Raw genomic sequence first — 12,229 nt, forward strand, 5'->3', positions numbered from 1 at the left:
AACAAATACACTGTACAAAAGGTGTGTGCTTCAGTTCCTTTGGATCTGAACATCTAGTTTGACCTATTGGTGGCGCTGTGACTTCAGATGTTTTGGCTTTTGGAAGAGACTACGTCAGCATGTAAATTAAAGGCATTAGATAATGTGTTGGCACCCTGTGGTAGCATCTAGTAAGAATCATTCACTGAACAGTACATGCAGGTATAATTGCATTTGGGTTTTATTAATAATATATTTGTGTGTCCACTGTGTGCATCTACAGTGCTAAAGCATGTGTCCATACTGCATATATTAGTATCTCGCTCTAATATCACCAAATGTACAACAAGGTTAGAGCCACATGATCTGAATCAGACATGTAACAAATGATGTTGTAGTACAATGTTTTACACTAAATATAAGTACACAGAAAGTAAGTATACAGTTGAATTGCAAAGCATTCAGCATGTTCCTATAACAGTCTTTATTAAAAAAAAGGCACTGCGCTATTTCCACAAAAGCAGCAAATACACTCAATTGCTGAAACAAGGATGTTGTTTTTCATGTTTTTATCCGTTCCATTGGTTCTGTCCATGAGGATGTCTTTATTGATCTGGAAGAAAACCAAAATAAATTATTGTCATTGGGTAATTTCTGCTCATGTTTTTGAATATAACAATGTATGTTAATGCCAACTCATTTGTGTGTGAAACTATGTACGTTTGCCATTCATTAGTTACGATGTTTTAAGTAATGTTTCTTTAAACCAAAACATGTCTGGAAAACAACATGCTGTATATAAGAAAGACATGAAAATGCACAAACAGTGTAAAAGCTTTATTTGGTGGATTTGATCATTGCTGAAACTGGCAAGCAGCACAGCACATAATAAAAGCTTCTAGTATATTCATAAGTATATGTATTAAAGTGTTTTGTACTTGACTTTACCTGCAGCCACGTTTATGTAAAGGCTCTCTTCTGGTTCATTACTGGCACCTGTTAGAAGGATTAAACACATTATCAAAGGACCATTCCTGTACTTTATTTAGACACTGCTGGCCTACAAAAGCATCTCAACCATTGCATGTAGTATTTGTATTACTCCATGTTAAACACAAATGAAATAATGTACCATTTCCAGCTTCTACAGACCCTCCGATTGTTTCATAGAGACAACGATCACCTACAGAGAAGTGAAAATCAACCATGGTTACACCAATCATTCTAATCATAATTAAGGCTAAGAGGTAAAAATAAATCATATTATTAAGCTGGAGAAGGGCTGACCATGGAGAAGAGTAGAATATTGTGGCATGTTTTTAATTTCATCCTGGTTGATCATGTGGTCTGTAGCAGGGCCCTGATTGGTGCTCTGAGATCTTGTGGGACATACATATGAAGATAATGAAGTGGATTGAATTTAACATATAACTGCTGTAAAGTTCAAAATGAGATAAAAGAGGGTTGTACCGACCTGATGAAGACTGAATCTGTTGAATACAAGAAAAACGTAGTTACATTGTTTTTGAATTGCAAATGTTTCCGGTACATATAATGTGTGATTTTGAGTAATTATAGGCTCTCTTCTGGTTTATTACTGGCAGCTGTAAGGAGGATTACATTTTTTTATCAAAGGATAATTCCTGTAATTTATTTAGAGACTGCTGGCCTACAAAAGCATCTCAACAATTGCATGTAGTATTTGTATTACTCCATGTTAAACACAAATTAAATACTCTACCATTTCCAGCTTCTACAGGCCCTCCGATTGTTTCATAGAGACAACGATCACCTACAGAGAAGTGAAAATCAAGCCATGGTCATAACAATCATTTTAACCACAATTAAGGATAAGGGAATGCTCTGGTTTTTGGACAAAATTAACATGGGATCACTCCCGTCACCGGACGTACTTCGTCTCACTGGAATAGTAACGGTCATAGTGAATATAAAATCGTCCCCATGTATCCGGCCAATGACGGGAGAGTTTTGAAAGAGACAAAACACTGTTCCATACATTTAAAAACACTTAAACAATTAAACAATGTTTACCTGCCAACAAGCAGCAGTGTGCTGTCATTTCAAACATGTTACCCCACTGTTTAACACAGTTTTACCTGTGTTTTGAAGACTCTTTCCTGGGTCAATGTGTCCTCTTTCTCCCCCCCCTGGGTGTGTGTGAGACAAGTCAAGTGAGTCAGCCTGCCAACCAGCAGCAGTGTGCTGTCATTTCAAACATGTTACCCCACTGTTTAACACAGTTTTACCTGTGTTTTGAAGACTCTTTCCTGGGTCAATGTGTCCTCTTTCTCCCCCCCTGGGTGTGTGTGAGACAAGTCAAGTGAGTCAGGCTGCCAAAAAGCAGCAGTGTGCTGTCATTTCAAACATGTTACCCCACTGTTTAACACAGTTTTACCTGTGTTTTGAAGACTCTTTCCTGGGTCAATGTGTCCTCTTTCTCCCCCCCTGGGTGTGTGTGAGACAAGTCAAGTGAGTCAGGCTGCCAACAAGCAGCAGTGTGCTGTCATTTCAAACATGTTACCCCACTGTTTAACACAGTTTTACCTGTGTTTTGAAGACTCTTTCCTGGGTCATTGTGTGCTCACCAGGGGCACGAGAATACCCTCCACAGAAGGGGTCGTGGTTCCGTGAAGAAGGCCGAATTTGGGTGCTCATAGGCAGCCTGCTGCAGAGTCATTTTCAGGCTCCTCTCCACAATTGTCCCCCTAAAATGATTTAAAATCATTATTTTTGCATTTAAATGCATTTATTCTATCATTTATATGGTTCCCCAACACAATGCACATAGTCTGGAGCTCACTGGGGTCCTGCATATAATTTAATCAGGCGTTTTAACACTTTTTCCCATGAAAATGATTTTTAATCACTATCATGGGGCTATGAAAATAAAATTCCGGGTAATGCAGAGCACAAGTGCACCTTTTACTATTTAAATGTATTTGTATTATATATATTTGGGCTAGAAAGGTGACCTCTCTGGGTGATTTAGTCAGTTTATGGAGCTTAGCCCACAAATCCTGGATGATCCAGGCCGAATTTGGGTGCTCATAGGCGGCCTGCCAGGCGCCCCCACCCGTGGAAAGCAAAAAAAATTGAAGAAAACGCTTAATCATAACTTAAAATAATCAAAAATGAAGTTTTGAAAAATTGTCAAAAAATGACAGAGTGCCAACGGGAGAAGGGGCCAGACTATTGGCGCTTCAGGCCGATTTTTCCCCTTCTCCGATGGTTGGTACAACGGAGAAGGGGAAAAAGTCCCTGGGCTTCATTTCCACTTCTCTGTTAAAAAGATTCATCCATACTTTTCAAACTACCGTCTGCACGAAATCGGAAACCCAGTTTTTGGGTGCACTCAGAAAAATAACGGCTGTTGCAAATCATGGAAGAATGTATCCGCTCACCAAGCACTTTGAGTGGGCCTAATTTTGTGGCGCAAGGACCCCCCAGCCTGGTTCTCTCAATACTTAAAGTTTGACATGGAGGAATGCGAGGGCACTTTGCAGGTGACTCTACCCGATTATGAGACACTATTTTGGGACGTATTTTTTACATTTCTCTGGTTCTCCAAATAGTTTAAGTTCGACATTTTGAGCCATGGAGGAATGCGAGGGCACTTTGCAGGTGACTCTACCCGATTTTGAGACACTATTTTGGGGCGTATTTTTTACATTTCTCTGGTTCTCCAAATAGTTTAAGTTCGACATTTTGAGCCATGGAGGAATGCGAGGGCACTTTCCAGGTGACTCTACCCGATTTTGAGGCACTATTTTGGGGTATAATTTTTACATTTTGACCCCTTTGCCCGGTTATCACCAAAGTTGAGTTGGATGATTTCGACCATGGAGGAATGTCAGGGGAGTCCGCGGGGGACTCCTGCGGGGTCATGAGGCACTATTTTGGGGTACAATTTTTACATTTTGACCCCTTTTCCCGGTTCTCACCAAAGTTGAGTTGGATGATTTCGACCATGGAGGAATGTCAGGGGAGTCCGCGGGGGACTCCTGCGGGGTCATGAGGCACTATTTTCGGACACTTTTTTCCCATTTTCCCCCCTTTTGCCTGGTTCTTTTTATTTTTATTTTTTTTCCTGTTTTGGCCCGTTTGACCCGGTTCCTTCTGCCGGGGGCACTGCCCGGTCCCGGGTGCCCCCCCCAGGGCTCGCGTACAGCCGTTTCACCCCCCACATTGACGGATTTTGACCCCTTTGCCCGGTTCTCACCAAAGTTGAGTGTGATGATTGCTGAGTCATGATGCACTATTTTGGGGTACATTTCCCCCATTATCAACACGGACTAGAGATGTCTCGGAGATGGCTCGGAGCCCACACCCTGGTTCTATGTAACCCTGGAGGAATGTCACATGAGTCGACAGGGGACTGCTGCTGGCTAATGAAGGACTATTTTGGGGTACATTTCCCCCATTATCAACACGGACTAGAGATGTCTCGGAGATGGCTTGGAGCCCACACCCTGGTTCTATGTAACCCTGGAGGAATGTCACATGAGTCGACAGGGGACTGCTGCTGGCTAATGAAGGACTATTTTGGGGTACATTTCCCCCATTATCAACACGGACTAGAGATGTCTCGGAGATGGCTCGGAGCCCACACCCTGGTTCTATGTAACCCTGGAGGAATGTCACATGAGTCGACAGGGGACTGCTGCTGGCTAATGAAGGACTATTTTGGGGTACTTTTTTTTCATTTTCACCCAAATTTCCCTGGATGAAATATTTTTTAGTTTTTTTAGTTTTTAGCCCAGTTTTGGCCACAGCGTTGCCTGGAGGATAGGACCGAGATATGACAGACTCTCTGGCCGCCTCACAAGTCACTATTGTCGGACACTTTCTTTGCTTTACCCCGGTTCTATCACTCTTTCCTCCTTTGACCATACAACCCGTTTCCTGCTGGGGTGGTGCCTGGTTCCGGGGTACCCCAAACCCTCTCATGGTCGGGGCACCATGTATTGATGCATCGGACCCAATGTTGCCATCACCAGCCCCGCGTTGGTGCGGAAGTGGGACCATCTGACCCGGTGGTAACCCAATACTTCCCTTCGTCCATGCACCATGAATTGATGCATCGGACCCAGTGTCGCAACCACCGCTCACGCTAACGCATATAAACGGAGAACTATAACATAATTTTGATCAAAATCATTATGTGTGTTTCAGGAAGGATGTCATCTGAATGCCCGGTGTGCAGACTCTTCTATCTGGCATTGAACAAACACCTTAAGCACAAGCATGCAGTGCGGAACTTGGAGGAGAGGGGAATCCTCCTGAAAATAGCCAGTGGAAGGATAAATGTTCGGACCAAACCCTGTCCCATCGCTGGGTGTTCGTACGCTGGGAAGAGACTGGACCGTCATGTAAAACATGACCACCCTGAGTTGTCCCGACATAAGGCACATCAGGTCATGGCAAGGCTGAAGCATAGTGTGGCACTGCAGTTGCTCCATGACCTCCGTGAGACTAACCCCATCATTGGAATGGCTACATCATTGGATATAGACAATGAGGAGGAATACCCCGGGCACCCTCCACCCTTCTCCCCACATACCGAGTGTGACAACGAGGACTGCAGGCAGGTGATGCTGGAAAATGTGGCATTGAGGGCTCAGAAGGATGCCCTCAATGATGAGGTGAAGACCCTGCGCTCCAGGCTGAAAAAGGAGCTAAAACCCAGGAAGCAGAGTGCTGCTGTTCTTGAGGAAGAGGACGAATGTATACGATTTAAGGGCCTGGCAATCCCAAATACCTCCGGCATAAACACAGTAGCCTCAGGCAGCAATACCCCTGTGAAGAGCCCGGTGAAGACTGTCATGCAGTCCCCAGTAACCTCCGGTAGCGAGACCCCTGTGAGGAGCCCGGTGAAGACTGTCATGCTTGCAGTAGCCTCCGGTGGGAAGAGACCGGTCAAGAACCCTGTGAAGAGCCCAATGAAGACTGTCATGCTTGCAGTAGCCTCCGGTGGAAAGAGACCGGTCAAGAACCCTGTGAAGAGCCCAGTGAAGACTGTCATATTACCAGTTTCCTCCGGTAGCGAGACCCCTGAGAAGAGCCCGGTGAAGACTGTCATGTTTGCAGTAGCCTCCAGTAGCGAGACCCCTGTGAAGACCCCGGTGAAGACTGTCATGTTTGCAGTAGCCTCCGGTAGCGAGACCCCTGTGAAGACCCCGGTGGAAACTGTCATGTTTGCAGTAGCCTCCGGTAGCGAGACCCCTGTGAAGACCCCGGTGGAAACTGTCATGTTTGCAGTAGCCTCCGGTAGCGAGACCCCTGTGAAGACCCCGGTGGAAACTGTCATGTTTGCAGTAGCCTCCGGTAGCGAGACCCCTGTGAAGACCCCGGTGGAAACTGTCATGTTTGCAGTAGCCTCCGGTAGCGAGACCCCTGTGAAGACCCCGGTGGAAACTGTCATGTTTGCAGTAGCCTCCGGTAGCGAGACCCCTGTATGCCGGAAGACCCGTGCCTCTAAGCTGGCTAATGACTTGCCCTCTCCCTCAAATTACTGGTCCACTGGGTGTGGACGGGGGAATACCATGCGTGAAATCACGTTGCCTAGAAGCATGGAGGCGTACCTTCAGACATACTTGGATCACTGTTTGGGTGTCGCTCCGACAGTAAAACAGAAAGACAATGTTGTGTCGAAGATCAGCCGGATAAAGAACTTCATAGTATACATGGCCCATGGTGTTAACCGCCTGTCAGACTGGCTGTTCCTAAGAAACATGAAGATGATCCGTGGCTGGAGCGAGTATATTGTAAAGCCGGGCCGGGCAGTCACAACATCAGAGTTCTTCCTGAAGAATGTGCACCAGTTCATGGGGTACATGTCTGAGTCAAAGCCCCGGGGGTGCAAGCTCACCCAGTCTGATATGACCCACATAATGAGAGAGGTGAAAGCCAACATGAAACACTTGAATAAGGCAGTCACTCTACATCAGTTTAAGGTGAAGAGGAACAAACTGGATCGTCTGCCGAGCCAGGCGGAGCTTCTCGCCGCCATGTCGGCCGCTGAGAAGCGCATCCCGGAGCTCCTCGACCTGATGGCCGGCACGCCGACCTCAACCACCCAGAAGCTTCTCTATGGCTATCTCACCCTCCATTGGAGCCTCCTGTATGGCCACCGTACGGGCGTGTACGCAAACATGAAAAACAGTGAGGTCTTAGAGGCAGCCATAAGGGGAACTGCTGAGGGCTACATCATCCATGTGCAGGATCACAAGACGGCCAAGACATATGGCGAAGCACAGCTGGCGCTTACAGTAGAGGAGTTTAGCTGGGTCATGCGGTGGATGGGGATTAAAGAGGCATTGCTGGGTCCTCAGAATGAATTCTTCCTTTTCACAAGGGGGAATCGGGCCTCCAAGAACCTGAACGCTCACTTGAAGAGGGCATGGGCTGATGCTGGGCTAGAAACAGCCGTCACCTTCACAATCCTGCGCACTGCCCTGGCTGACAATATCAAGCATCACCAAGATCCAGAAAGCCGGTCGATTCTCGCCAGGTTTATGTGTCACGACGTAACCACGGCGGACCGGTTCTACGCGAATGCGCCAGGTATAAAGGAGGCATTGAGAATCCGCTCCATGTTCAGGGCGTCATCAGATGCGGCAGCAGCTGCATCATCATCAGAAGGATGTCTACCGCTGTCAGATGGGGAGACCTCCGAAGAGGGCTGCTATAACAGTACAGCTCTATCATCTTCACCTGATGGGTCATTGGAGCGGCAGCAGCAGCGGAAGCGGAAGCGGGAGGGAAAGAGGCCAATGAAGTCGGGACCGGGGCTGGTTGACACTCCTGATGATGGGGCAGGGGCCGTGGACTCAACCTGTTTGCCCTGGTGCACCGTAAGAATTAGACGCCTAATTTGGTCCCCTGAATCCCGCTAAACATTGTGAATATGTATACCGTGTATATAATTATTATTATAATCCTGTGTATACATTTTGTAAATAGTACAATATCTCCAGGGCGCATAACTGCACTTTACAAGCCAGGAAAGGTGCCAGAATCCTGGGCATACATTTTGTTAATAGTGCAACACCTCCAGGGCGCATAACTGCACTTTAAAACGTAGGTTAAGAAATTTAGTAGTACTGTTATAGTAGCAGTAGTACGTGTAAATAGTTTATGTTTTAGCCTCTCTGTACTGTCAACTGTGTTTTTTGTTCAAATAAAATAAAAAAAAAAAAAAAAACAATAACCTTGATGGTTACCAGGGGCAGAAAAAGTGCCACTTTCCATCAGCACCGGGGAGGCACTCTCCTTGGTGCTGAACCCTGTGATGAGCGCTCAAGTGTTGGCGGAGGAGGTGTAAGCCAGAGGAGGGTGAACAAAAGTTAAAGTGTTTGAACCTCCAGCCCAGAAGGGGGGGTGATGCCGTGAAGAAGGCCGAATATGGATGCTGATGGGCGGACACAGAAGCACCATAAAACCACCCCCTTGTAAGGTCACCAGGGGCACGAGAATACCCTCCAGCCCAGAAGGGGGGGTGATGCCGTGAAGAAGGCCGAATATGGATGCTGATGGGCGGACACAGAAGCACCATAAAACCACCCCCTTGTAAGGTCACCAGGGGCACGAGAATACCCTCCACAGAAGGGGGGGTGATGCCGTGAAGAAGGCCGAATATGGATGCTGATGGGCGGACACAGAAGCACCATAAAACCACCCCCTTGTAAGGTCACCAGGGGCACGAGGTTCTGGTGGGTGTGAATACCTGTGTTTAGTCCGTGGGGGAGTGCTTAACTGTGGGGGCCCGGGGACTCAGGGTGTGCAAGGTTATGGAGGTCCCACTGTTAGGGGCCCATGCTGGAGGTAATTAGTCCGTCCTTGGGGCTCTGTGAGCGGGCAAAAAGAGGTGATTTCCCCCTGGTCTCTGCTGGAGGTGCAGAGTCCCACTGTTAGGGGCCCATGCTGGAGGTAATTAGTCCGTCCTTCGGGGCTCTGTGAGCGGGCAATGAGAGGTGATTTTCCCGGTCTCCGCCCTGGAGGTGTGAAATAAACAGAGTCCCCCTGTTAGGGACTGGTGCTGGAGGTCTCTAGTCCGTCCTTCGGTGCTCTGTGAGCGGGCAAAAAGAGGTGATTTCCCCCTGGTCTCTGCTGGAGGTGCAGAGTCCCACTGTTAGGGGCCCATGCTGGAGGTAATTAGTCCGTCCTTGGGGCTCTGTGAGCGGGCAGAGAGAGGTGATTTCCCCCTGGTCTCTGCTGGAGCTGTGAAAGAAACAGAGTCCCACTGTTATGGGGACATGCTGGAGGTAATTAGTCCGTCCTTGGGGCTCTGTGAGGGGGCAGAGAGAGGTGATTTTCCCCTGGTCTCTGCTGGAGCTGTGAAAGAAACAGAGTCCCACTGTTATGGGGACATGCTGGAGGTAATTAGTCCGTCCTTGGGGCTCTGTGAGGGGGCAGAGAGAGGTGATTTCCCCCTGGTCTCTGCTGGAGGTGCAGAGTCCCACTGTTAGGGGCCCATGCTGGAGGTAATTAGTCCGTCCTTGGGGCTCTGTGAGCGGGCAGAGAGAGGTGATTTTCCCGGTCTCCGCCCTGGAGGTGTGAAATAAACAGAGTCCCCCTGTTAGGGACTGGTGCTGGAGGTCTCTAGTCCGTCCTTCGGTGCTCTGTGAGCGGGCAAAAAGAGGTGATTTCCCCCTGGTCTCTGCTGGAGGTGCAGAGTCCCACTGTTAGGGGCCCATGCTGGAGGTAATTAGTCCGTCCTTGGGGCTCTGTGAGCGGGCAGAGAGAGGTGATTTCCCCCTGGTCTCTGCTGGAGCTGTGAAAGAAACAGAGTCCCACTGTTATGGGGACATGCTGGAGGTAATTAGTCCGTCCTTGGGGCTCTGTGAGGGGGCAGAGAGAGGTGATTTCCCCCTGGTCTCTCCTGGAGGTGTGAAATAAACAGAGTGCTACATTTTGTAAATAGTGCAATATCTCCAGGGCGCATAACTGCACTTTACAAGCCAGAAATAATGTTTAAATGGTCGGGGAAAGTATTTTTAAATGTCTGGAAGAGAGTTTTAGACAGTCATTTTGCACGAAATCATTTAACATAGACGCTCTCCTGAAAATGCACAGAATATGTGCTTTTTCAGGAGACCGTCAATGTTAAATGATTTCGTGCAAAATGACTGGCTAAAACCTCGGAATAAGTGTTTGAAAAGCGGGGAAAAGTTGTTTAAAATAGTCTGATACCTCCAGGGCGCATCACCAAAAATGTACAAGCCAGGGAAGATGCCTGAATCCCGGATACTTTAGGTCTGTCACTTAGGGTGACCGCACCACTCCGACGCTCCCGAGAGTGGACGTCCATTGTTTGTAAGGCACCTAAGAGGGATAAGAGTTCAAAATAAATCATATGATTAAGCCGGAGAAGGGCTGACCATGGAGGAGAGTAGAATATTCTGGCATGTTTTGAATATCATCCAGGTTGATCATGTGGTCTGTAGCAGGGCCCTGATTGGTGCTCTGAGATCTTGTGGGACATACACATGAAGATGATGAAGTGGATTGAATTTAACATATAACTGCTGTAATGTTCAAAATGAGATAAAAGAGGAGTGTACCGACCTGATGAAGACTGAATCTGTTGAACACAAGATAAACTTAGTTACATTGTTTTTGAATTGCAAATGTGTGATTTTGAGTAATTACAGTTTAATTCATTTGATATCAGATGAAAAGGTTCTGACCTTTTGATTTTCTGTAGCGATACAGGAACAGCAGAGGGAGAATTATCAGTAAAACTCCACAAAGCAGCCCAACAGTCAACAGGACGGGAAATTGAGAGACTTTTCCAGGCCGAGAAGCTGCTAATATAAATAACCTTAATTATTATTATTTTATATAACACTTTCCTCAAAGCACTTCACAGGAACAGAGCTTCAAGGTCAGACCAAGACTCAGAAATCTCTAAGATAAATAAACAATGACAATTAAAAAATGTATTAAAAACCTATATTCACACATTGACACATACATGTACAACTATGGAATATACAAAACTATACAAATGCACTTACACATAAATCATAAATATTTACACACTTATTGGAACAAATTCACAAAATACACTATAAACCCCTGGTCACATATCTTATATTTCCAATGCTGCTCATGTAATCATGGTCATATGAATGTTTTAAGACTGAATACAGAACTGGAAAAAAAAATGTGTCTTACAAAAACTAAATTGTATAATTCAGAGAAAACTAAAACAACTTTGAATGTAGTAATAACTGTCTTTTTTAGCTCTGACTCAGCAACACATCTCAAAAAGAGGAACCTGTTTTTATCATACTCACATTTTACTGAAAACCAACTCTCTGGTGACGTCCAACCATGTGCTGAATCTCTCCGTTTACATTTATAAAAGCCTTCATCTGACTTTGACACTGCAGAGATGGTCAGCTCCCTTCTGGTATCGTTCTGGATGAGTTTGTCATTTTTATAGAAATCCACATTTTCAACAGTTTTTCTCTTTAACTGGCAGCTAAGAGTGACAGGAAGTCCCTCAGCCACCGGACGGACAGGACTCACCAGGATAATATCATTATCTGAAAAAATATAAAGGCTTTATCAGAGACATCAGATTTTGCAGATTTAATACGTTAAGGTACAACTGCTCTAGTCTGGCAGAAGCTGAAAACAGGTAGATGTAAGAAACAATGAAACACATAGAATATTAACATTGATCTTTCAGAGGAGTGACCCTGGAATTGACTTCGCAAATTAGCCTTTTTTTAAAGTTTTAACTCACTTTGCATGTCACTTTCATGTTTCAAAACAATATAATAATTCAGAAACAAATATTTTAAATAATCTCACCATCTTTAGTGATGTTGACTGCATTACTGAACTGTCCTGTTTCAGACTCACACCAGAACACTCCACTAAGCCAGCTTCTGGTTATTGTGCATGTGGATCCAGTCTTTGTCCCCCAGATAGAACAGGGAAGAAGGTAGTCAGATTCATAAAACCTCCTCACTCTCCACTCAGTGGAGTTTCCCTCACAGCTCAATGACACAGACGTTTTGGTGAAGTGCTGCACACTGTCAGGACTCACTGTGAGAGAAGCTGCTGAATTCAAATCTGAAACACACAAAGAGGGGACATTTAAAACATGCAAACTGAAAAAGACAATGCATGGGTACAGCAAAACTTCCACTTAATTTACCCTGAAAAAACAAACAGGAACAAACTAAAGTAGGAGGAAAACAAAACTGAAGGAACC

At 45.9% G+C, this 12,229-nt stretch overlaps 1 protein-coding gene across 1 annotated transcript in view; it reads right to left on the reverse strand.

Moving 5' to 3' along the window:
* Positions 1–202: 202 nt before the first annotated feature.
* LOC117498008 overlaps positions 203–12,229 on the reverse strand; it is a 74,963-nt gene continuing 62,936 nt past the window's right edge. Inside the window, exons 23-28 of the mRNA XM_034150054.1 lie at positions 1,721–1,771; positions 1,454–1,469; positions 1,267–1,358; positions 1,112–1,162; positions 928–975; positions 203–592 (exon numbers count right to left, since the gene is read on the reverse strand). Coding sequence (XP_034005945.1) covers positions 585–592; positions 928–975; positions 1,112–1,162; positions 1,267–1,358; positions 1,454–1,469; positions 1,721–1,771 — 266 coding nt within the window. The 3' untranslated portion in view covers positions 203–584. The remainder of the gene's footprint in view (positions 593–927; positions 976–1,111; positions 1,163–1,266; positions 1,359–1,453; positions 1,470–1,720; positions 1,772–12,229) is intronic.

The sequence above is a fragment of the Trematomus bernacchii genome, unplaced genomic scaffold (assembly GCF_902827165.1).
Source record: "Trematomus bernacchii unplaced genomic scaffold, fTreBer1.1, whole genome shotgun sequence".
NCBI lineage: Eukaryota > Metazoa > Chordata > Actinopteri > Perciformes > Nototheniidae > Trematomus > Trematomus bernacchii.